The sequence below is a fragment of the Molothrus aeneus genome, chromosome 9 (genome assembly GCF_037042795.1).
Source record: "Molothrus aeneus isolate 106 chromosome 9, BPBGC_Maene_1.0, whole genome shotgun sequence".
Lineage (NCBI taxonomy): Eukaryota > Metazoa > Chordata > Aves > Passeriformes > Icteridae > Molothrus > Molothrus aeneus.
In genome coordinates, this window is record NC_089654.1 from 19,101,172 (window position 1) to 19,128,189 (window position 27,018).

General features: G+C 38.7%; 1 protein-coding gene across 6 annotated transcripts in view; it reads right to left on the reverse strand.

Annotated features, from left to right (window-relative positions):
- Nucleotides 1-8,814: 8,814 nt before the first annotated feature.
- VCAM1 (vascular cell adhesion molecule 1) overlaps nt 8,815-27,018 on the reverse strand; it is a 44,681-nt gene continuing 26,477 nt past the window's right edge. The window contains exons 2-10 of one of the 6 annotated variants that reach the window (XM_066555322.1): nt 26,571-26,652; nt 24,881-24,971; nt 19,694-19,772; nt 18,695-18,973; nt 17,700-18,017; nt 17,203-17,475; nt 16,310-16,573; nt 15,627-15,890; nt 8,815-13,112 (exon numbers count right to left, since the gene is read on the reverse strand). In XM_066555322.1, the coding sequence (XP_066411419.1) occupies nt 12,952-13,112; nt 15,627-15,890; nt 16,310-16,573; nt 17,203-17,475; nt 17,700-18,017; nt 18,695-18,973; nt 19,694-19,757 (1,623 nt within the window). In that variant the 5' untranslated portion in view covers nt 19,758-19,772; nt 24,881-24,971; nt 26,571-26,652 and the 3' untranslated portion in view covers nt 8,815-12,951. Of the gene's footprint in view, nt 13,113-15,626; nt 15,891-16,309; nt 16,574-17,202; nt 17,476-17,699; nt 18,018-18,694; nt 19,366-19,693; nt 19,992-24,880; nt 24,972-26,570; nt 26,653-27,018 lie in introns of those variants that run through there. The other 5 variants (XM_066555320.1, XM_066555321.1, XM_066555323.1 and 2 more) reach the window with 5 other exon arrangements.

Below are 27,018 nucleotides of genomic sequence, written 5' to 3' on the forward strand. Positions count from 1 at the left end.
TCTAAGCTTCTCTTTCTTTCTTTCATTCATCTGTTGTAGCATGCGAGTCTGTGAAGAAGTGAGCAATGCCCATTTCCTGCACTGCAGGCTATCAGTGTCTCCATCTTGCAGACTCAGTTGCAGCTGAGCCAAGTACTTATGACAAATAGAATCACATTTTTTTAATTGTCCTTTTTGCTGCTTCTTTTTTTTTTAATTTCCCTTTCTGCTTCTATTTTTATTTTCCATGTTCTGCTTTCAACTTCATTTCTTTCCTGTTTTATGTGCATTTCTCACCTTCTCTCCAGCTTTCCAGTTCCCTCATTTCCCTTTTCCCCCTTCCTCTCACATTCACATCTACTTAAAGAAGCATTACAATATTAAAATATTGTTAAACTACAGAATTAGAATCACAGTCTGGCTCCAGCTAACCTTGGTCTTTGTGAAACCACTTTACTTCCTGAGAACCTTTGCACCACAATTGGAGGTGCAAAAAATATTCAAGGACATGTCTGTGGAAGCCCCTCCTACAGTGTAAATGAGCAGAGGCTCAGTTCCCGTAAAGGCAGCTCCAGCCTCTGCCTGCAGAGACAGCTGCAGAAATGGCAGTTCATGACATCTTACGAAATAGAAGGAATGCTGGATTATGGGATTCACGTTTTTTCAGCATAAATAGAAGAGAGACACATCCTCCTACAGAGCTGGGTTGGGGTTTTCTGCATCTGACAATTTGTTATTTAAACCACATGAAACTGAGGCAAATTAAGCTCGTGCATATAGTGCTGTAGCTGAGCCTATGTTTATGGTCAAGTTCCTGGAGCCAGCTGCACCCACAGAGCCTAGAGGGATAGACTTTCATGGGAACCAGGCTATCCCCATGGCTGAGTCACTCCTCCTGGCAAGTTCTTGGCTCACCCAGCTTAGACAAAGTGAGATTTAATGTGTAGGCAGCATGAATTATCTGGGAGTTCTGGCCCAAGGAAGCTAAAAAGTAAAGTCAGTCAAATACCGTTCTAGCAAAAATGGATCCCCATTGTATACATGGACATTTTTGAGGGCTTGCAATTACCTTTCAATCCTTAGTAAAATAAGTTACTGGCCCACAGACAACAGACATTTTTGAAAGAAGGGTGCTTGTCTTTTAGTACTCCTTGTTTAAGTGGCAGAATATTCTTCAGAGTATGACTAAGACTGCATCTAAACTGCTAGGAAGCTGGGATGGAAATTTCACAAAATTACTTGCATGAGATTCCTGAGGTTTCCCAACTTCATCCAGGAAAAGAACAAGACTGATTTTTCTCACATAAATGCAAGACTGACCTTCAGTTAAACCAAGATACACAACAGCCACAAAAAACCCAGAAATAAGAGATTAAAGAAAATGTGTTCAAATTTCAGAATAGTCTCTTTCCCAGCATTTTATTTCTATCTGTGCTTTATCTAGCCTTCACTAAAATCACCGCCATATGAGGAAGAGCACTCTTCTTCCTCAGCATAAGTAATAAACAGAGCAAAACCTACTCTGGCACAGCTTTACAACTGCATGCAGACAGAGACATTATTTCCCCCTTTAAACTTAGAAGCAAATAGTAGTAGTGTTTGTGGTGGTGACAAACTCCCAAATTTAGGTCAGGGGATGAAATAGCTGCAAGGATGGCTGGTAGATCACACTGTAGTTATGCTCCTCTAAAAAGGCACTGCTGCTGGTTGCCATGAATGTTACACACACACACACACACACACACACACACATATATATATATATATATGTTACACATATATATATATCTATATATATATATATATATATGTTACACATATATGTGTGTAAAGCAGCTGACTCTAGGCTATCATGGAAAGTTATTTCCTAAGCAATTTCTTTATGACAAGAGAGTAGGAATACAAACAGCAACTATTTGCAGATTTATGTGCTCAACTCATGGATTTTGACATAAAGTTTTGGGGGTTTTGGCATTTTTTCTTGTTGAGCAAGAGAGTGATAATACAAGACAAAAGGAACAGAATGTGCTCTTAACCAACTTGCTGTTTCAAAACAATGCTGGGAAGATGCTGACATACCAATATGTATCACTTGTACAGCAGAACTGCTGAGACCAACTCAGAGCACCCATTCACCTACAGCACTGTATGTGCTCCCTGGGTTCCTTAGCAAGAGGTCCTGGTTCCAGACTGCAGCTTTCCCCAGGGGCAGTGGACACTGAACCCCCATGATGGATGGTTCACAAGCCCTGGGTTTGTGCTGGTGTCCTCTTGTTTCACCCAGCTGGGCTCTTGGTTAATAGAGTTAATGTGGTGGAAGCCACTGAAGAGGTGTTACACCAAAAACACAGGGAAGCACTGGAGTTCATGGCATGTGACTGAAATGGTCACACAACTTCAATCCAGAGCAGATGCACAAGTGAGAATTTTCAAACAGGAAAGGAGCAGAAGAGGTGTTTTCTCTAACTAATACTGAACAAGAAGTGAAAATTTCTCTTTTACTCAATGCTTATTTATTAAAACCAGAATATTTTACCTTGCCTTACAGCAAAGCTTCTTAGAACTTTCCATGATGAGCAAATCTATGTTTTCATAGGCTTTTGATGATATTGGTGATTTATGGATGGCTGATCCTAAATTGCCATTTGCAACAAGCTGGAAAAGGATATGGCTGCAAAGCACTGCAGGGCAATTGTAGGAGAGATATAGTCCGTCATCATATCTTCCTTTGTAGGGGCTAAATTCTGCATCCTGTGTGATCTGATGGTCTCATTAACCTTTAGTACAGGTCTTTGCACTTAAAAGAATGTTAAGGCAATCTTAAACTCTTTCTGGGGATACAGATTTACTTGCATATGCTTTTCAATCAAGGATACTCTAAGGGAAGTCCTAAATGTGGTTGTCAAATACACTGAAATTCCTCTGGGAAATGGAAAATATTTTTCAGTCAACTTACTTGGAAAATCCAGGTCAGGCTTTATAAATACCAAAGACTTCCAGAGACCAGCCAACTGCTTTCCACTTCCTTTGGACAGGAAATTTTTGCTGACATGTTGAACAATGACTATTTAGATGAAGTTATTAATAAGTAGGCAATTAAAAATCACTGTTCTAGGTGCAGTAAAAGTCTCTGCTGAGTGTGCTTCTATGGTTAAAAAAGTCAGCTAGCAGGAGTAATTGGTTACAGACACTTTCAACTAATGCAAGAGCAGAAGAGATGGCTCTGTCTTCATCCTGATAGTCACCACCTCTGCCTTGGCTGCACCAGCCTAACTAAACACAAGGTGATATAGCAATTTCAATTCAGGATCTGATCCAATCAAAACTGACCCAAAAGAAAAGAAAAAAGGGAGGGCTGGATGAGAAATTAGTTTTCTGTAAGGAGTAGACCCTCTTTTTGGCTTACTGTGGGTGATTGGGAGTGGAAACTATGGATATCAGCCAGACCATGTCAGCTTAAGACAACAATATCCCAAAAAAATTGCAATGAGAGGAATGAGATGCAGAATAATCCAAGAAACACTATAGCTCCTTTAAGGTAAGTAAATGATGAAGCTTCCTTTGGAATAGAAAGCATCACACTGACATGTGTTTATGAAAGGTGACACTGCACTAGAGGTTTTAGAGAGCATGACAAATTATTCACAAACAAGAGGACAAAAAGGAGAAGCATTTTAAACCCATCAAAGGAAATACCCTTCACAAAGTGTCTTATTAAACTATGCAACTCTTTTCCACAGGAAGTAATTGGGAGAGCACTTAAAAAGGAGTCACAAAATGACTGCACTTTTAGACTTATGACTACGCCATGATTTGGAAGACAGACTGAGTCCTACGCCTGCATTTAGGTAATATGTATCAGGTGAAAAAAAAACCCCACCTTAATACTATAGAAGCAGCTGGTCCTAAATCTGTCTTCAGGGATTTTTCTTACATCCTCCTGTGAAACTTTGGTTGCTGCTTATTGCTATTCTGTTTGAATAGCTTTCATCTGATCTCGTATGGGAATTACATTGCTCCTTATCAAAAAAACCAAGTTATCTCATGGAAGCCTCTGTCATGCATAGTTTCAGAAAAATTTAGGCAGGGATGATCACAGGAGATCATCAAGTCCAGTGTTTCACTGAAAGCAGGGCAAACTTTACAGTTAGATTAGACCAATCATGGTCTTTTCTGCCTGAATTGTGAAAACCCCCAAGGGCAGAGGTCCTACAGGTGCTGAGGTCCTGCTTTGGCTGCTGAACCACCCTCAGCATGCATTTGTTGCTCACATACAACTGGAACTTCCCTTGTCACATGTTTTGGCCACATCCCCTTGTCTTTTTACCGTTCACCTCTGAGAAGGGACTGGCTCTGTGTTCTCCCTAATCTCTGATGACTGGAGGGATATTGAAAGGCTTCTATCAGGCCAGAAAAACACACTTCTCCCTTCTAAGATGCATTTTTTTACCTAGCATCAGTACTTAGACGTACCCGCGTCTTAAAAACTTCAAATTGCAAAACAGATTAAATGGCACAGAAAAGTAGGACTGCATTTGCCACAAAGTTTCTCATACTTTGTCTTTTAAACCTGTCATGAGTGTATTTTTTGAAAAAGTCTTGCTTTAACTCAGTCTATTTGTGACGTCTTGAATGTTTGGAAATCAAATTATCAAGAATTAGGTTGGCCAAACACATAAAATAAAATTTAAGATGCTTCTTTGTACAATTTGTGTTTGGGCCATAATCTCAGGGTGACTTAGGAGGTGCACTGCACTACATTCCTTTAGACTGCAGACTTCTGTCTCTTTCCATCCCCAGGATGGCTCTTTTAAGACACTCAAAAAACAGGCTTTCAAGATGTCTGTTCTTGACAGTTCAACTCAGGAAAGATAACTGAAAAGAGGTATTCATCTTTTAAGTACAGGCAAGGATGTTAATCTGGTGGTTCAGAACTGACAGTTTTTCTTTTCAAGTGTCATAGACTTGAGCTCTGATTACACACTCTTCAGAGGCTCCAACAAAAGAATCTCTTGTTTCATCTGTGCTTCATGCTATTGGCCTATTGTTTCACATATCCATTTTGATAAATCGTACAAAATGCTACCTTGAAATTAAATTTTTGTCATTAACAGTGGAAACAATAACTATGTAAACAATCTTTTACAAAATTCTAGAAGTTTTTAAAAATGTTCTACCAATTCAGTAAGATTGCAAATATTTCTCTCTTACCTGTTTTATAGTCTTTACCATGTTTTATTACTACTCTTATTTAAATAAGAGTAGGACATTTAACAATGCATCAGCAATTCATTAATACTCTCTGGTCCAGATTTCTACATACCAAAAACATTAGTCTCTTCTATAATCTCAGTAACCCACCTCAAAATTTTTCTCAGAGTTTTTGTGGAAAGGATTGGAAAGGCTTTCATTTTGTTTGCAAAGAGCAAGAGCAGGTGTGGTGGCTGGTCTTGCTCCTGCTAGTCCTGAACATAACTGTCACAGCCATCCCCTGCTCCATTGTATTTGAATATTAAATATCTAAGTGAGAGTTCTTCAAATATGAAATTAATTGATTACTCACCTGTACCATGTTAAATACAGTAATTGGCAATATAAATTGTATGCAGAATTACCTCTTAATAGGTCTTGAACATTCAGCTCTCCAGCTAGGTTGTGGGATCACTGCCAAATCCCTCTCTCCTGCTGTTGACAGCTTGTGGCAATGCTGTGCAGAGTTCTTCACACTACATTCTCTGGTGTCCCAGACATTATCTAGAAATCTAGATAGCTCAGTGCTGAAAGATGGCTCAAACCTTCTCCCACTTTCTTCCATTTTGAAAAGAACACAAACTAAAACAGTGTAAGGCAGAAATTTCAAAAGCTCCCAAACATACCACCATAAGATCTCAAACTCAGCAAAGCAGTGCTTCTTCTCTTGAAAACAAGGATGTTGTGCATGCTATGGATTTACATAATTTCAAGTGACAAAAAACAACCCCCGTGCAAGTTACTAAGTGCAGTGAAGAAAACTCTGACTCAGGAGACTCCTGAGCGTCAAAGGAGCTGGAGGCTGAGAGTGCATTTAGAGAGCATATTACCGTGCTTGTTGATTTTACAGCATTTTTAGGCATTCAGTTTTACCTGCTGCTGGTTAAAAACCTTAGCTTGACATACTGTGGTCATTCTCATGCTCTATATCATAATGAACATCATTTCCCTTTCACTGAGTCTTTCTACAATTTTCTTGTTACCTTCTTAATTTGGGCTCATTCAAAAATTATGCACATGCTTCCATAAAAGACTGCAGAAACCTTGTGGGTGATTCAGCAGTAATCTCACACAGAATTTATCTGCTCTTCCCTATTAAATCAAGCCCAAGGCTGAACAGGTGCCTTGATCATAACTCACATCTACTCACCTGTCTCTCATTTTTGCAGCAAGAGGACTCTGCTAATTAAAAAGCACAACAACTTTTATAAAGTAGATTTTCATGTTTGAAGAAGAGAATATTGGAGGTTTATAGCTTCTCATTTTATTGAATTAACAGTGAGCTAGAGACAGGGAGGAAAACAGGAATAATCACACATTTAGTCTACTGGTAAAGTGTGATCTTCAACTGCTTGCTGCCACAGACAGTATTAAACAGAAAACAAGACAGGGAAGAATTAAGTTCTGATGAAAAGTTTATACATACAAAAAAATAAATGGGATATTTCAGTACATTTGTGTTTTGAACACAGAATTTTAGCCTAGGAAATTACCTTTAGGTGTGGAAATACATTCTCCTGCATTCTTTTAATATCTTTATCTGCTTCTACAAATATACCACTCTTTTAGCTGTCAGACAAAGCAAGCAGAGCCTGATTCTGCCATGTTCTTGTTTTTTACTTCCCTTCAGGCAACTTGGGAAAAGCGACTTATGCCAACATTGTCACAATTTCCCAAAAGAAGTGATCTTTAATCAATACAAACAAAATCTTGCTATGTGTTCCATCCCTGCTCTGTTATCAGCACCAAGACCATTGTGATTATCAACTAGAACAAAAGCCTCAACAACAATGGGGTGCTGGAACTTCATTTTCTTTGTAAGGAGGAAATTTTCTTTCCTTTTTCCCAGAGCTTATCTACAAAATCTAAAGTAGCTCACTAAAATATTTATTTCTTCATGGTTTTGAGATATGAGCGCCTAAATGATTATTCAACAATGAAGAATCATGCTTTCTTATCTCACTCACCTGTTTTGATGCTTGGATATAAATGAAGGGACAGAATATCCAATTTTAGTTGAATAGGAAATCAACAGAAAAAATGGTAGATATATTTTCAATGTAATTTTAAAAACTGAATGCAATTGTGTTTTTTTTAACTCTATTTGATATGTGTTCCTGATATTGAAACAAGCAAGTGAATGCACCATTTGTGGTAATATTTTGTTGTTTGAGCACATTAGTCAAAAGTCAAGTAAATATCACAGCCCCATGCTCTGAAGTTCTCTATTCAGCTGCATGTTAGCAGTGGTGCCAAAGGGTCAAGTGCTCTTTTCTGCCCTGTACACCAAGTGCCTGGGAATGTAAAAATCTAGTTTAATCCACCAGGTTTGACTAGCAACGAGGCTCTGTGGCTCAACTGGTAACAGTGTCTCAAAGTTACATCACTGTAAAACTGATCGTCTCCATCACTGGAAATCTCCAATAAATACGAAAGAACAACATGAAATATAACAGTTGGAAATATGTGGGAGTGTTCAAGACATGACATCTGTGTTGGAACATCATATGCCACCATTTCTTTCAGCTGCTGAGAGCAGATGTCCCATATCTGCCTCTCATTCAAAAGGAAAGGAAAAATATTTAAGAGAAAAAAGCAGCAGCATTAGGACAGAACATTTTAGTTTTTACAAGCACGCACAGCAAAGAGGATTACAGTAAAATGATCTTACTTTCTGACTTTCTTCATATGCTCCTGTCTCTTTTAACACATGGTTATAGCATTTATTACTGCAATTAAAAAAAAAGTAATTGTTGTCCTCCTTCAAGTCACAAAAGCAGTGAGTCCCAGACCCCCCTATCACATCTATTTATAAAATATATTTTTTTTTATTTTGAAAAAATAAATCTTCAGATTTAAATGCCCCAATTTCTTTGCATTGCAAAAAGTAATAGGTGCCCACAAAGGGTAAATTTTCAACCTGTCAAAAAACTATTTCTATTGTTTCATTTGCAATGAACCTTAGACATAGCAGAACCACTGAGAGGAACCAAGGACCTCATAAACAAGGGGAACTTCCCAGCCCTGTATCTCACAGTCACATGTTTGGCCATTCTGTGCACTTCAGCAGCACCAGAAGGACTCCTCAGGTGAGAAGGGCAGAGGGAAGGCAGGAGATCCCCTGCTTTTCTACCAGGCAGGTACCCAGGTACTTGGAACAAAACACTGCTAAGATGCCGGGCAGCTAACAGCAAAGCACATTACTCTTTTCACAAGAATTTCCTTATTTCTGGTAACATAACTTGCACCACTTTGGTGGCAGGATATGTAGCATGTGGATCCCAAAAGATTGTGAGGCTTAGAGACTGTTGAGCTTCACAACAGACAATGGAACAGGAGAGTGATTTTCCCTGATATAACCACTCCTCTCACTTCTTTCTTAAATGTGAAGTGGCCTTCAAACTGAGTATAATGTCAAAAATTCTGTCAGGTTTTGATTGCTAAGCTGCATGGTATAGGTAAAATTCAGACTGGTTGGTTTGACAAAGTTTTTTTGCCTCATGTTAAAAGGTATTTGTAGTGCTAGTGGGGATTTAGAAGAAACTACAAGGATTATTTACTGCTGTAGAAAAGACCTGATAAATGTAGGCTTCCAACAGTCCTATGTCTTTATTTTATCAAAGAAATAAGAGATGAATTGATTACAGCATGCAATTATCATTTGGGTAGAATTGTGCAAAAGGACAGAAAAAGTGCATTAGGAAGTAGGCCATGTATATATCACAGGCAGGACACCACTGATAACCAAGGACAATTGCAAACTCTCTGTGAGGAATTTCCAGATCAGGTCCCATACAGGGGAACACATCTCCTTCAAGAAGTTATGTGGTCCAGCACAGCAGCAAGTCCATGGAGCTGAGTGGCCTGCCCTGTTCAGAGATACCAGATCATCATTTGGCCTTAAATATCCTGATCAGGCCCTGCTAGTCCCCTCTGTACAGTTGCAATAAGACTTCAGTTTTACAAACTGATACTTAATTGAACATATTTATAACACAAAATATACACTATTTACAAACCTAGTTCTTCATGGAACTCCTTGTTCAGAATGCTTCAACACAGAAATGATTTACCAATTTCTAGGTCAGGATTCTATGTCTTCCTTTAATTTGAATACCAAAACACTTATCAGAATGGGAGGAGCCTGCCCCTTCAAATACAAGCCACCAGTGTTATGTCCAGCAAATAACAGCACCTCTCTCCTGCGATATATTAACTGTCCCCTTCAGTATACTTTAAAAATTATTTGAAAGCATTCTTGGAGACATTTAAAATATGTATCTTTTCCTGTTTGAGCTTTTCATGAAAGAATATATCCTGAACTGACTTCAGGGAGTGAGAATTTGCAATCACCCTTTAAAATCTAGACTCATTTTTGGGCCTAACTCCTGAAGAGGAAAAGACAAAGCTATGCTTGAGCAAAGATCAGACAGGCGAAAATGCAAATCTATAACTTGTGAAGTGACTTTATAGAGAAAACCTGAGAGGACCTGTCAGCTCTTTGCTTTACAGACCACTTTCTTGATCATAAAGGAAGGCTCTGTGACAGGGATCCTTACCTAGACCTCCAGGCAGCTCTGAAACCGCTTGCTGGGCTGGAGCTGCTGCTCATGACTTTTTGCCAGGGCAGAGGCTCTGCAAGTTGCTTGATGAGAAACTGTGTAAGGAGAAGCAATATTCCTTCTGTCGTTTTAAATAAAAAGAGAAGTTATTTGACTGTGAACCTTAAACCTTCATAAGACAAGCTTGTACTGATATCGTTCAGTTCCCTGGAAAACACCGAGACAGTAGGGCAGGAAATTCCCTGGCAAGACCCTTCGTTGTGACTTCACTGCTAGGAACTCACTGCCAACACAAGAGCAACCTCTCCTAAAATGGACACTCGAAATTCTTTCTAGTCACTTAACATTTCTGGGGGGAAAGCTGGCCCTGTTGAAATCCAGGGGCAATTTCTATTGACTTAAGTCACTTAGTACCTTAATGAAGGTCCTGAGAGGGCAGACAAGCCACGAGGACATATCTGTATCAGAAATGCTGACAAAACCAACAGCTGAAAGAATACTGGAAACTAGTGGAGGAATTTCCAGTAAAGACTACTCAAGCACTAAAGCAGTGTTGCAAGATGGCTCCTATTTCTCTCCCACCCATCTTTCATCTTTTCAGTCCACAGGAGGGGGAAAAACAGCACAGGAACTTTTATGCCCCTTCTGCAAGGTCTGGCCCAAGGCTGCTCAGAGGAGGAGTAAGAAGGCAAGGCATACCTTGGTGGGTCTCACCAGTAACCCACCAACCCCAGGATCTCTACAGTAGTGAAAGACACTATTTCAGGATGTCTTACACTGGCCCCTTTCTCTGGAATGTATCCTGAGGATTGCTCAGCATCAATGGCCATTGAATAAGGGATGTTGTACAGTACACTTCTGTCTACTCCCTTTTGGGTTTTTTATGGACCTTTAGCCCATTATTTTTTCCATTCTGCTTTTGAACAAATTGATACTGTTATCCCCCTGACCCTTCTGCAGCAGCTTCCAGTAGATTGACATTCATCCTGGGAAAAAGTACTGTTCTATTATTTTTGTTAAAACACTTTCTCCTTAGTTTGCATATCCTGTAGTTCCAGAATTGCATGATTTAGCAAACAGTTTTGCATCTGTTGTTTGCTATCAACTGCTTTCACAATTTGGAAAACATCAATCAGAACCCCTCCTCCTTCAGCATTCTCTCTCCAAACTGGAAAGTCCCAGGCATTTTCATTTGCCCTGTTTTCCAGTCCTCCTTCTCTGTCTCTTTCCTAGCTATCCTTCTTGGAATACAGACACCAGAACCTCACTGATCAGGCAAAATGTGTATGCACCAAAGTTTTGCACAGAGGAAAAAATCATGCTTTCTGGTTTATTCACAAGACAGCACTGAGACAGGCCTGACATTATTCTGAATAAATATGCCTGGCACCACCTCCAAGAAATTTATGTCATGGGCCTGTCAAAGCTCTCCTCCTCCTCTGTCTTCAATCTTTTCTTCACCCTCCTACTGCATGCTCACATTCCTCCAAGCCAAGTCCACACTGCTCTCCCATTTTTCTGCTACACCCCCACTTTCCAAGCCTCTCTTTCCAATCTAGATAGACATGCTGCATGAACTGATTTACTGTGCACAAAACACTGCTGAACACACTATGAAAAAATATGGGAGATGTGCACCACTGCCTCATCCCAGAGCTAGCACCCACATTTGCATTGCTGTTGGCAGCAGTTGTCACCATGTGTATAATGTAAAGACATATTCTTTTCACATATCTCTGCTTGAGCTTCTTGTGTGCAAGTTTGGAGGGGCCAAGCCCCCAAACCTTCCTTGCCTAGCACAGTGGATCAGGCCACAGTGCATCAGGATGCATTTCCGTATCTCAGCCACAGAGCCTGCACCTCCCACAGCTTTGCCTTCGGTGCTGAACATCAGCACCCAGATCAGTCAAAGCACCACTGCTAGACAGGAGAAGGGAGGTAGGGAGGAGTGCTATCTAATTCCACCTCTCCTTCCCTCCATCTTTGCTTCTGCACTGGAAGTTCACTATTTTCACAGCCATTTTGCCAGCTCTGGAAAGTGTATGGTGAAAGAGGCGCCAACCAGAGCGAAGCATGTAGACAGTTCTCTGCTAAAAGGGAAATTGTCAAGCATGTGGTTTAGATTTTCACAGTGGGGAGATTGGGAAGGGCATTTCTTCAGGCAACAACTCATCCACAATTGCTGTGGTGCACAGATTTTGCCTGTGCTCCCTGCCTATGCCTCGAGGCTGCTGGCCTTGTTTGTATCTTTCCCATGACACCCACAACTGCTGCTGCCAGGGACAATTTCCTTCCACAGTAATGTGTGTACTGGCATAATCTTAAACAAGCATCAGTAGGGGGATTTAGTCAAAGAAATCTACTGGTAGTTTTATTTTGCAGTGGAAATCTGTAAAGCATATTTACAATGCCCTTATATTTTACAAGAAAGGTCTGATTCAGCTCATCATAAAATAACGGAATTCTGACATTGATCTGAGAATGATTGAAGCCAGCAAGAATACCGTAGCAGTGCTAGAATTACAGGATTATAACCCCAGACATTTTTTGAATAATATTTAAAATAAAATGTTTTGCAAATGAGCCTCAAAGGCTTAAATTAGTTTAAATTTGTTAGAAATGCATAGCCCAGTGATTGTGTAACTTCATTGAAGGTATAGAGTTTATGGCAATATCAGTGAAAAGAGAATATTTTCCAAACATTACCACAACCAGACAAATTATATTAAAAAACATTCATGCTGCAGAGTAATACAAAATAAAAATCACCTGATCAGCTCAAGCAATATTGATTTTTATCTTTGAATTAACAAAATTTCTCTGTACAGTTGCAATAAGACTTCAGTTTTACAAACTGATATTTAATTGAACACATTTATAACACAAATTATACACTATGTACAAACCTAGTTCTTCACAGAACTCTTTGTTCAGAATGCTTCAACACAGAAATGATTTACCAATTTCTAGGTCAGGATTCTAGGTCTTCCTTTCATTTAAATACCAAAACACTTATCAGAACATGAAAATAAGCCCATTTGCTATCACATGGTGCTGTTCTTAAGTCACTTGTTTGTTACCATATGTTACAGAAGAGTAGAACCAGTCACAGCAATAAATAAAAGTGCTTATTATCAACTAAACACTTATATTCACATGATCAAACTTTCAACCTTAGTGCTTTTACAAGACTGTAGGATCCATTGATCTTTGCTTGTCTTGACACATAGATCAAAATTGCAACTGCAGGTACTGCTACTGCTGCTACAGATGAGAATGCAATAATGAATGGGATCATCTGATCTGGTTCTTCCAATCTTGCTGAAAATGGAGACAAAAGGAGAAAAAAACTTTAAGTACTCTTTGAAACAGATAGATGTGCGTCACAGTAAAAGCAGTGTTATTAATGACCTTCATTTGGAACATATCTCTGTTTTCATGCACAAAGCATACTTTTTGAGTTTTCCTTAAATTTTTTTCTTTAGAACTTCATATTACATACTTTAATTCCTAGCCACTATCTTTGTCTTGAATTTGCTATGCAAGTTCAAACCTATCTCTGATATCATCTATAATGAAGAATACCATGAAATTCACAAAGAACACAAGAGGAATATCACATATTATACCCAGGAAACATTTGGGTACATTTCAACCTCCTGAAATTCATCCTTCAAGGAGAAGACCATGTTTTAAAAGTTCAATATTTAGATTTTCTGTGAAACACAACCTTCTCTGGATTAGTCTCATTGTCCAAGCATGTGGACAGAAATGCAGCCAGGAATCACCTTTTTGTGGCCCTATCCTTAAAGCTACCACACCAACTCAACCAAGCAAGACAATGACAGCCACACTGAAAGGAGGTTAAAATACAGCTTGGTCTGACCAGGCTGTTTGGTTTGATTTTGGGTGAGGGGTTTTTTCATGTTAACCACAGTACTGCCATGCAAGGATCAGCTATGAACTAGTTGTGCCCACCTTGATACAAATTTCACTAAAACATACAAGAAAAATAGGTTTAAGGCAATAAATAGACCCAGCTACCTACAACAGCTATCTCAATCTCTGTAATGTTGTTCCAACCTTACTGAAAATATGGAGGACGTATATGCTTGTGTAATTTTTGGTGACACTGCAGAGTATAAAGTTTCCATTCACTGATGGCAGAATAGTTTCTCCTGATGGGCTTTTTTTCAGGACCGTCTCTGAGGGTGTATGTGCTACATGTAACAGTGATATTTTCTACTTCTTTAACATTTTCTGATGGATATACTAACACATTAATATTTTGGACAGGAACTGAAAGAAATTCATGGTAGGATTTAGCAACAAACAGAAGCAGAATTCATGAGGCATCAGCAGCTTTTACATGCAAAATACAAATCCAGTTAATGGGCCCACTGTAGTAGTTGAGCCCATAGCTTTAGCCACTGCTCTGTCACCAGCTATCCTTCCCCACTGAAGCCAACAGCAGCTGGCAAAAAGAACATTTTATCAACTGATAGAGTATGTTGCATAACTTTTACATTATATGGAGCCTCTTCTTCTTTTCTTATTTCAAATTCACAGTTTATTTGTTTGAGTTCATGAAAGGGCACAGACCAACAAACCTAGAGGCTGATGCCCTCTTTCAACAGAAGAGAAATAGAAAAGGCAAAGGAAGGAGTCCTAGAACTGTTTTTTCTGTTTTGTTTTTTTTTTTCACAAGGTTCTGCAATTTTATATCCTGTTTTCAAAAGATGAAGTGGAAATACAAAACAATTTGAAGCAGCAATTATTTTGTGCATCTGCTATTTTGGACAGAAGTTTTCATTAGCATTAAGACCCTATCAGTTATGACAAGAACCTGTGCAACTCATGTCAGATTTTTTAAAGACAATTCATTCTTAATGAAACTGAAGATGTCACTCAGTTTAAAACAAATCCTAGTATGAACTCTGCACAGCAGTTATATTAGCTAACCTTTGACATACTATGTGCTGAGACTGCTCCCCCAGTTCATTAACAGTATGCATGTGCATTTTCCTGCATCCCTTAGCTGAGCCTTGTCTGTAGTATATTTGCTATCTACTGTTTCAGGGGTTGTGAACCCATCACCAACTTTCTTTTACAGACTAGTCCTAAGAGATGTAACATCTGCAGATATGCAAGGAATAGTAACACTTTGTCCTTGTTTCGCTTTGCTTGAAGGAGAAATCAAAAGTGTATTTTTTGGTGCAGCTATAAAAATAGTAAAGAACAGGGAAGAGAGCTGAATTGGTGGCAGAAGTGATCCCTAAGCAAGACACTGTTGCTATGCAATAGGCAGAAGCAGCAGAGCTAAAGCAGAGAAGTCTGATTATTATTGAAAATGAAACTTCGCTATCATTCCAACTAAGTTGAGGAATCAGCATTTCTTGTAGCTTAAATGCAGCCTGTAAGAGCAGCAAACAGAGCTGAAGCTTAGGGAAGAAGCAAAGAGCTGTAATAGAGTGCTTCCATAGAGCAGCTTCAGCATGTACTGTCTCCTTGAATCTTTCCTATGCAAATATCCACTGATAGGCCTGCTTGGAAGGATATTTCCTTCCAGGCACTGCATATCCTCTTTACCTCATGCTTACACTTGGCAGTTGGAAGGAGTGATGGAAGCCCCACCGACTTAAGAACTTTTCATAATCTATCTGTATTAAGGCAGACTTCACACTTCATTGTTTAAAGCTTCCTAAATCACTTAGTGATATTAGGGCCACCTTTTAACTCCACTGACATTAAAGACACAATTACCTCATTCTTGAAGAAGATCTGGACCTAAAATACATAAACCAAAAAACTTGTTTTCCATCTTGTTCTACAAACCTTGAACATATAATTCCACAGCTTTTTCTTCCTTGCCAAATTGATTATAAGCTTCACATTCATAAAGCCCCAGATCTTGACTTTTCAAGTTCTGTATAATTATAGTTGCATTTTTAGAAATTTTCTCAGACTCCCCGGTGGCCTTCTTTTTCTTCCAGGAGATCACAGGAGCTGGATTACCAGAACTAGTACATTTCATTGTCACAGTTTCCCCTTCTTTAAGAGCAGCAGGGAAAACAGTGATCATTGTATTCTTTGGTCCATCTGAAAGAAGGAGTCCTATAGTTAATCATCACTGGATTTTTTAGAGATGGATCCAACATGTCCTATTGGATACTAGACTGTCACCCTCCCAAAGCCAATTTCTTTTTCATTCCCAAAACAAAAGTAAAGCACATGGTATCAGAGTTTCTGTACAAACCCTCCATAGCCCAGACATTCTAACCAAATACTTCTAACCATGTAGATCAATTTCTCACTCATTCAGATCTCTACTAAAGACTGTCATCACATTAAAAATTTCATGACTTTGTTTTGTTCATCAGCACTGCTCCTTTCTTAGGGAAAAGCAGAGGACTGTGATGATTCTTTGTTCTCTCTTTATTTAATTTGGTGATTATATTTATCACTGAAGAACTAACTAATTATCTTTAAATGACTGGGAAAACTTTACACATACTTACATTTCACATTAAGTGTGATTTCACTTTTACTGTTCCCATACTTATTTTCTGCTACACATTCATAGTCTCCTCCATTTTGGAACATCACAGATGGAAGAAGAATACTCCTGGCACTAGAAGTCCCTATGTCTGCATTATCAGATTTTCTCCTTAAAATTATCTTGGGAGGAGGGTTGCTTTCAGCAGAACATTGTATGGAGACATTTTCTCCTTCCTGAACTGTTGTAGAAGGTTCAATGGAGAGTTTTGTAATGACTGGAGCACCTGCATGACAAAAGAAAAGGCTGTTAGAGTAATGCAAAGGTTCTAAAGATGGAGAAGGTTTTAAGAAAGCATGAATTGCTTGCTCAAGAATCTGTTTATTTTGGTTTTGACCCCAGGCTCAATCTAAGACTTTTAGCTCTGTCAAAAGAGTAGCAGTCAATCAGTCAATCAATCAATCACAAAATATTATAACAATATTATTATGTCCAAAACAGTTTTACTATTAAATGCCTATTAAATTTAATGCTAATGACTAAAACAATTAGTTCAAAGAAGGAGACTGTGATGTCCTTTTGAAACTGGTATGCACATTACATTTCACAGAAATACCCGTGTGTGTGTGTGTCCCCACCACTGTCTCAGACTCTTTTGTGACTTTTAGTGTTGCATTGTGGGAAATGTACTGAACTGTGCATGCACAACAGCAGTACTGAGAGAATTAGCTGAAAATTAAATATAGAAAGAAAAACTACAGCACATGAGAACCAGCCTTAAATTGAAGCTGAGTCCTGAATATGTAAAAAGGAAAGCCCCGTATTTTCCTAATTTTCAGTGTTTCAGCATCCTCCAAGCTAACAGAGATCAGCCAGTTAGGTACTGGATAATACAAGTGAAACTCAGACTTGTACCTTGTATAATAATGTCCACAGTTGCTTCTTCTGTTTTATTAGTTACCAGATTGATTACTTCACAGCTGTACCGTCCTGAATCATTGAAATGGACACGGGGAATATAAAGAACATTGTTTTTTATCAGATGCTGAATGCTTTCTTCAGCCAAATGTTTACTCCAAACTATTTGTGCTGGTGGGCTACTCTGAGTCACACAAGTGAGGTTCAGAGAATCTCCTTCCATTGGGGAGTTGCCTGGAGATGCAGTAATGACAGTATTTTGTGGACCAACTGTAAGAAAACAAAAGGAAGACAAGATCAGTATGTAAACGAAGAATGATATGCACAGCTCTAACACTAGCTTTTCTAGAGGTACATGTCACAGAATACCAAGAAAAAAAAGAAAAATACGTATCCCAGTAGCACAGTGGGACCATTTTTCCAGAATTAGTAAGATATTTTACTTGCAACTTTGAAAGCTGAACTAGCCAAAGTCCTTGTACAAAAATACTTACAATTTACATTAAGTTTCTGAGAAGCTGTTCTTTCTTTGGGTTCAAAATCCATATCAGCAATTGGTAACCTGGCCACACAGGTAATCTCTTTCCCAGCATCTTCAGCCATGGGATGAAATGTATATGTCACAATTTTGGTCTCTGTATTTGTGCTGTCATCGTCTGAAAAATCTTCCTTATGAAGAACATGTTCATCTTTCTTTAGGAGAACTTCCAGGTGATGAGAAGGATACACATCAGGAATTCTACAGATGACAGGGGCTGGTTCTCCAGCAACTAAGGATTGGCTGATCTCAATGACAGGATCACTGGGGAAAGCTAAAAGAATAAAATCAATTTCTTTAGACTAGCAGAGAAGAACAGTAGGGTCAACATAAGAGCAAGATCCAGACACCAAATATCTTGATTTTAGAGGTGTTCAGAACATGACATTCTATCAACATTATTACAAGACATAACTTGATCTGAAGATCTACAGGTCCTTTATCAGCAGTACATATACTAACAGGAAGTTTATTTGTACAATTGTTGAAACATGATCACAAAAGATTAGTAAGATTCAGCATGGCACCTAGGCAGTGATACAGCTGCTTAACTATAGGCATTGAGAGCAATCCATGCACTAGTGCTATCCTGTTTTCTGTGCTGGTAGGTTTAGATGTTAAGAATTATTCTCCTGCAAACTACAAGGGCTTTGATTTTTATTTCCCTATCTCTAGGAATGCTTTCAGGCAGTGCACATTTTGGCTTTTAAGAATTACCAAAAACAAGAATAAATAATACTAGTACATACAATCTTCAATGCAGAAAGCAGAAAAGGGCTAAGAAAGTGTCCTGAACAGGTATATAAAGGAATCTCAGAAGGAAGTATACGTTGAGCTATAACACTCCTTATCCTAGAATTAAAAGTTAACTGGTAACTGCAATATATAAAGTAATTATTGAGTTTTCTATCAACATGTACTATTTAAAGAGAATTTTACATTTTTACTTACAGTAAAGTTCAACTTTGACACTCTTCTCCTTTTTCCCTCTCTCACCACATATGACAGTACAAAGATAAGAATGAGAATTCACAATGCCAACTGGATTCATAGTCAATGTAGAATATGTCCTGTGGTTGCTGACTTTTCCTCCAAGGGGGCTGTCCATCTGGGTTCTCCAGGAAAAACGTGGTGATGCACAGCCAGTAGTATTGCATGTGAGTATGAGTGTGCCTCCAATCTGTGCCACAATTCTCTCAGCAGGTATAATTTCCATTTCAAAACCTTTAACTACAAAAGGGAAAACACACATCAATTCAGCAGCTTTTTCAACTTTTATTTTCCTGTTTCTTCTCATGTTCTACTGTGACATGAGGTGTTTAGGCTTCATTTCTTTACTTTATGGTTGTGTGGAAGTTAAACTCATAAAGCTCATACAGTGGTTTACATATTCAAAACACCCCATAAACATTGCTATTTTTGTCAAAGACAATACAGATTCAGATGACTGCTAGTTCTCACGTATAAAATGGCATCAACACAATTTAAATAACTGCATTGCCACAAAGTAACTTTTTTTTGTCAGGTGGATCTGATTCTAAAACTTTGTAACATTTGAGGGGAGAGATAAAAGGTAGATAGCAAAGACATCAGCAGGAACACTTTCAACAGGACGTTTAGTACCAAACTTGCTTGCTACCATCAGGAATGACAGTAAAAAATCAACCATCCAGTGATATACTGCAGTTGTCTCCTAGACTATCTTTTAGCAAACTCAATAGGAAAACGACTGAGTCATTGCAGAGCACAGAAAATCTCAAAGAAAATGTCAAAAAAAGCTTCCTGACATTTTGACAGGACTACTTAATTGACAGTTGTATTCACTGAAATGGAAAGGTAACTGGAGAAAAGAGAAATAAAGATCAAATAGTAAATTTTAGGTCAGTTTACACTTAACAAAGTTTAAAAAAATAAAACCAGCACCACCAACCCTCACCTTCCCCAACTTACCAGTCCTTAATACGCACAAAATTAATAGCACAGCCTGCCTTGCTCTTCCCATCTCCTTAAACATTTGTAATTGCTGTTACTGGATAAAGAAAGTAAATTCAAAAGTTTACTTTCTGTTTTCTGTGAAGAAGCACTGTGAGATCTTGCTGCTCTGCAACGGTTTGTTACAAGAGTTCCAGCTGGCTCTTTATAAAGGCTCTCCTTGGTGCAGAGTGGGAAATCCCTGGACGGGAAAATCCAGAGCAGGGGGGAAGAGACCCAAATCGGGCGGTGTCCGTTGGCTCAGCGCCCTCTGCTGCTTTTGTGACAGCCCAGGAAAATAAATAGTAAAGCTTGTAAATACAGTGCCTACTACATTTGGAGAATTCTGTTTCAGATCTGATCTTGCAAACGACTGATAAAAAGAAAGAATGTGCATAAGTCCAAGTAATTGAATGCAACGATATCTCAGATAAAAAGTTATTCAAATTTGTTTTTAATGGAAATATTTTTGTGGGATTGAGTTTTCAGAACAGTTCTAACAATGCTCAGCTCTGTAAACAACATTACATGACTCAGTACTTCCTTTGAAAACTGTGCTACCAGTTTCAGATGTGTTGTTACTCATGTTCCTAAGTATTTTTGATCTCTAAAAATGAAGAAATACATCAGCTAACAGAAGTCTGGAGATCTGACTTAATCAGCTTGAATCAGACTCATACTCTTCAAATTAATGGAATTAATTAATAACCCAATGCCACTCTGCAGTGGATACACAAATCCAGTTTGGAATGTTTCTGAGGACAACACTTACTGGCTAATATGGCAGCGATGTTAGGAAAAAACGTAAAATAACACTTTCAATGTTTAATTTTCAGTTGGAAAATGCTGTGAATGCAAAGAATGGATAAAGGTTTCTAAATCTCAGTTTATTTATTCAACTACTTAAGTAATTCAGGTACTACAGAGGGATCTGGACAGACTGGATAAATTGGCTGAGGCCAGTTGGATGAGGTTCAATACAGCGAAGAGCCAGGTCCTGCTCTTAGCTCACAGCAACCCCATACAGCACTACAGGCTTGGGGAAGAGAGGCTGGAAAGCTGCCCAGGGCAGAAGGACCAGGGGATGCTAACTGACAGCAGCTGAACATGAGCCAGGTGTGCCCAGGTGGCCAAGAAGGCCAGGGGCATCCTGGCCTGTATCAGGAGCAGTGTGGCCAGCAGGAGCAGGGCAGTGATTGTGCCCCTGTACTGGGCACTGGTGAGGGCACAGCTGGAGAGCCGTGCCCAGCTGTGGGCCCCTCACCTCAGGGGAGGCACTGAGGGGCTGGAGCCAGCCTGGAGAGAGGCAGCAGAGCTGGGGAAGGGGCTGGAGCACAAGGCTGAGGAGGAGCAGCTGAGGGAGATGGGAATAATAATAATAATAATAACAATAACAACAAATTAAAAATCCACTCCAAGACAATCCAAGAATTACCCAGAAGGCAATAAAACAGGGAAATCTGAAGCATCTGGAAATGCCTAACCAAAAGTCACTAAAACTAAAATTCAATGAAATTGCTACAGTGGATTCTACCATAATATTTTATTTTTATTATCACCATCATATTTTTTTGTTAGAGGAGGATGAGGAGAAGGCAGAGAAGGAGGAGGAGGAGGTGGAGAAGGAGGAGGAAGAATAAAGCACTCCTAAGTGTCACAAAATGCAAGCAGTGTACTGTTCTAGAAGTACTGCTATCAATTCCAAAAATCCAAGAGCTATCCAGGATAGGAAATAACACTTCCAGACAGTGTGATTTTACTGCAGAGAAAGGGGTCTTGTTGAAGGAGAGTGTACTCTCTCAGTTAAGTTGCAAATAATTACTTTAAAATCATATTCAGAGAAAACAAGAAATGAAACTGTTCTGCTTGGACTGCTTAAATAATCATCAGAAGCTAAGCTGAAAGAGAAAGGGTGATATTTCCTTGTTTCTGGGAAATGAGTTTCTAGACGGAAAAAAAAATTAAACATAGGCGGACATAGCTGCCTACTGGAAAGGCCTTAATCAAGTCCTTCATCAGATAACATGAAATAGGAAATAACTCTGATCCTGGTCTCAGTAAATTAAACTGTACAGCTGCCATGAACTTTACTGGAGCTGGATCCTTACCAGAGGGACTACTATTCTGAGTAATCAGACAAATTCAACTCAGAAAGTTCAGGTAAGGGCAGAGTTAGCCAACAAATATTGCTAAAGGAAGTACAAATCTGCCAAAAATTTAAAAAGTTTTAAAAAACTTTCTCTTTACACAATTTCAAATGTAAACCTTCTATGTATTTAAAATAAAATATGTACATTACTGTTGCTCCTACTTCCCTCAGCATCAGCCTCAAATAGGAAGATGGGCACCAAGTAGAGTTATTTTCAGAACTCTCTGTTCTGGCTGTAAACAAAGAGAGATCAGCTGACAAGTTTTAGCACTTGACCTTGAGTGTTCAGATAATCTAGTTTTTTATTCAAACAGCACAGAGGAGGACGCTGGGGGTAAAATAGAGGATGCATCTACATCCACAGTGAGATAAGTATTATAGAACCATATATATATATTGGAAGAAATCTTGACACATGCAGAGTGTAATGAGGACTGGAATGTAACAAGTATTACAAGAATATTACTAAAGGCAAAAAAGATTAAAAGAATTAAGCCCTGGGATGTAACTACTAACACTGGAATGTTTTTCAATACATCTAGTAATCAAAGCAGACTTCTATGGCTTTGATGGACAAACTAAGATAAACAATTATGTGTTGCAAAACAGAGTTTGGAAACACTGAACACAATTTTTGGCCTGGCATAAGAAAACACAAGCGTCCTTCAGGAAACTAAAATTTACATCAGATTTATCTGGAATTTAAGAAAATAAACCATTTCAGAACTGTGCTAATCATTTGCTTTAACTCCTACTTCTGCAATTCTATTAAATACCTATATGATGAATTTATTAGCTTCATCTAAGCAAAAGAGATAACAAGTTCTTGAAATCTTAATGAATTATTTGAACAAAATGCACGTTATCCAACATGTTAGTTATCCAATGTTTATACATCTTTTCTGGCATTTTTTCCTCCTGTCTTATGGAGGCTATTAGGGGAAAACTGAAAAGCCAACCTTTTGCAGAATCTGGACTCTTAAAACCTTCAACAGTGGTTTTATGATTTATGGACAAGGACCTATGGTGAAGAGAGAGAGAAATTTCCTCTGTCCTTTTGACAGAGGAAATTTAAGAAAAAAGAAGGTAGAAGGAAACTCATCTGACCTGACATTGTGGTGAAAGGATGCAGCAAAGTCTGACTCAACAGTTCTTTAGCCCCATATCAAAGTGTTACAGCAAGTCCATACTTAGGTCCCCTGTTCAAACTGCAACCCTCACACATCTCAGAAAATATTCTTGGGATGTGCACTGGGGGTATGAGTAAAGAAAGCCTCAGAGTTTCAGATGCTTTACAGAAGCAGCTGGGATGAAAAGCTTCCACCCCATGCAAAGAGTGTCTGATACCTCTGCAGGATGATTGTGCCTGAAGAAAAAGAGCCAGAGGACTGTGCTGTAACTCAAATGAGAACTAACCTCGGAGAGAAAACTCACATCAGCAAAGGAGGAATGCCCTTCAGGCACCACATGCAAGGCAGTACCTTTAGTATGGTCATATCTTGATAAAGTAACTGAAAAAACATGAAACTGGAGGACATGTATGAAGACTGCTGATTACATGGCTAATACAGCAGGAAATGATCTGCCAGTCTCAATATTTACAGTTGTCAGTAACTTCAATAGCCTGCTCTATGGGTTATACACTGTCTCCTTCCTCAGAGCCCCTGGACTTTTGGTTCCCAAAGCTGCCCCAAACTTTGCTTCTCCTGACTCTCTCCACCTGCTTTCTCACCAGCTGACAATAATACAATCTCTGTATAGCCCCAAGAGGGGGAGGAGAGCATCACTGACTCCCTATAATTTTCATCTCCGGATGGGAAGGATGAGATCTACATGCATATCTATTTAAAGGGTTGTGTCTGTTTCAGGAATTGTAACTTTGTACCTAACTACAAAAAGAACACCAACGCATTACCCTGTAACCCACATCACACCTCACAATTGTACTCCACATCTAACTTGTCATCTATTGCAAGAAGAAAAAGAAAAAGAAACATCTTAAGAAAGTTTTATTACCTGGTTCTTTCCCTTTTCTGGAATTTCTTAAATACCATATGTAAAAATAAATGCATCAACTTCCTCCATGATCTTTCTCAGGCACCAGCTTCTCAGTTAGGACACTTCCTGTCTGGTTAGTCTGAAGGCAACCAGAATCCACAAAGGTGCCAAATAAAATAATACAGAAGAGTGATAAGATGCATAGACTACAGATTAGCTAATTTCTTATTTTCTTCTATTCAGAGGCATTGTCCACTTCACAGAAAGAACAAAAATTTTATCTAATAATAAATAAAAGCCACTAGAGAAAAAAGTCCCTATTTTTTATCCTAGTCTTCTGTTACTGGAAAAAATACATGCTTTGGAAATTCCAAACTTTATTTCTAAAAAACTGAAAGTATGATTTTAGCGGTGCTGGATCTAAAAATGAAACTGTTGGATAGTGTTGAAATCCACATACTTTAAGTGCCAAATGCTGTAATCCAAGCCAAACCTCATTAGTTTGGATAGCTGTACTCCTGTTGTCTTCACAGTGACACAGTTAAAAATAAGTTTCCCTCCTGAAATATTACCTAGGCTATAACAAGAGTCAAATTCAAATGTGATCCTTGGAGTATTCAAAATCTCTTTGGGAATTCTGAAGTAAGACTTCAGATTCACTTTTATTTTGATCTGAATATATAGCAAGGCATATCAAAATAATTTGTTCTCACTGGAGAAAACAACAAAAAAAACCCCCGACAAAACTGATTCAAAATTGACAGAGTGAAAAAATAGAGTGGGCTTTGGGTCAACATGCAGATGATAGCTAGAACTTAGGACATGGCAAGGTAAAGTCAGATGAAAACATTTAAGAAGGAATATGAGCAAGTTACTTAATTCTCCCAACATTCCACAGGAAATTCTAATATCATTAAATCTTGTTGTGTACTTTATTAAGGCCAGTGTTTCATATGGTCAGAAGAAGTTTATCAAGACAGTGGCGGAGAACTTTTTGACCAAGCTTTTGTATTACTCACCAGCAGCAGCTCTGCAATACCCTTGTTCACTAGTCACTGCCCTGTTTGCCACATCCTTCCTGCTCTTCAGTCATGAGGTACATGGATGTCCCTATGAACCAAGACAGAAAAAGGGGAATGATGAAAGCAAGATCTATAACAGACCATCGTACCTGCAAGAAATGCAGAACTTGGATTCTCCTACACTGGCCACTGAAAAGTGCACTGCTACTAATGGATTATCCTTCAACTTATCTTCCAGAATATATTCTTTTTTATTCTCTTACAATGGTTCATATTCTGAAGTACTGTGCTTGGCTGGGTATTTTTGCTGCCTTGTGTTTATAGAATGTTATCTTTATTGTCCAGTGGACTGGCTCACTAACAGGTAGAAATATTACACAGATGTCAGAAAGGAATTAAATGACTTAACTTTGCAGAATTCAAGACTCATAATTTTTAAATCTTCCATATGGGTAAGAATTACAGAGATTGCTCAGTTTATTTTATTAATTTTTTTTAAGATACACACAAATTAAATCTCTTTTTTACCTAGATTTTGTTACACTCCCCTCTCTGGAAATGGACTGAAAGTCCTGAAGAAACTGACCTTCCAAATAGAAGCAACTGGGAATGAACCAATTTTTACTTCCATCAAGCCAAAATGACAAGTATTCAAGAGAAAGCATTTTGCAGTAGCAAAATATGTATGTTTGTGTGTCTGTACACATACTGATAAATCAAATAATGCTTGAAACCAGTTGCAACTCTATTAAGGGACTGGCACCCTGCTTTTGTCTCTGGAATATGCTCTACCCTAAATAAAAAAACATACTGTTTTGTCACTTGGACTGTTTCTCTCTCTCCTTTCTTTCCCCCAGACAGTTAGGTATCATCTTAACTGCTTTGTTTGTTAACACTTCCACAACAGGAATATAGCAAAGTAGGAGTGGCTAAGTGATAAAAACCATAAGCAGCTGAATTTTTCTCGACAGACAAGGGTAAGAAAGATGAGAGTTAATGGAATTTATTTCCCCTTCCCAGACAATTCCTTGGCTAGGCATCAAAGCCCCAGCCCTTGTAGTCTGATACAGACAACCGAGCAAGAATGGCTTTCATAGTTGTGTCACCTTTTATCACAGACCATGTTACACTCTAGTGATAAGAGAGGCAACTTGAGAAATGTGTCACATGTTTGAAATTGCTCTCAGGCAGGATGAAACTCTGTACTGAATTAGTATGAGAAATACCTGACTTCCAACATTCTGATACTTAGCCAAGGATCTCTCCAGAAATTTCCCAAGAACTGTATGTGAATATCAAACAATAAGTAACAGATGGTTTAATGACCCTCTTGGTTGAAAAAATTTTGCATTGTTTGACTTAATTTCTTACTATAGTTAGCTCCACACCATGAGGAATGGATATTGGCAGCCCTATTTCAACAGCTCAGCTCCAGGCAAACCTACAAGGGTCACTTGCAGCTGAATGAAATAACCATTGACTAAGTGAGATGACCATGCACCTACTGCCAGGGCTTTCACTTAGAAACTGGGACATCCTAATGGGAAAGGGAACAATTCTGTGCAACCCACAGTTTTCAACAGATAAAGAAGACATAAATGTTTCATAAGCAGTGTTGAATCCTTTTGTGGATCAAGGATCAACCAGTTAAGTTCTCATAGGCTCATGAGCTCGAGATGAATCTTACCTCAGGAGTGCCTTTCAGTACCCAGGATATCAGCAGCATGGTGACTTGGATCTGCAAGACCATCAGGCTCCAGGCACAGGAACTTCCCGAGATGTATGAGGGTGAATTCATTAAGATTTTGAGCAAATCATCCTACACTGAGTCTCCAAGATTATTTGAATGAATGTAATACAAACATCTCACACTAAAAAGAAATGCATTCTAGGAATTCTCTATTATTGATTTAAAGTGTTTTATATAAACCCATCAGCCTGTAAGTGATTTATCATTACATTCTATGATACTGATTCACTGATTCACCTGCTATGGCACTAAGATCCAGCTGCTGACTTTTGCTTTTCTTGCACTCTTGTGTGTCTTGTGCCATGACTATTGAATTTTTGTGGCATGAAGAGATTTTCATTCTACCTCTAAGGTCAGCATATGGATCCTACTGTAGCTCGTGGTT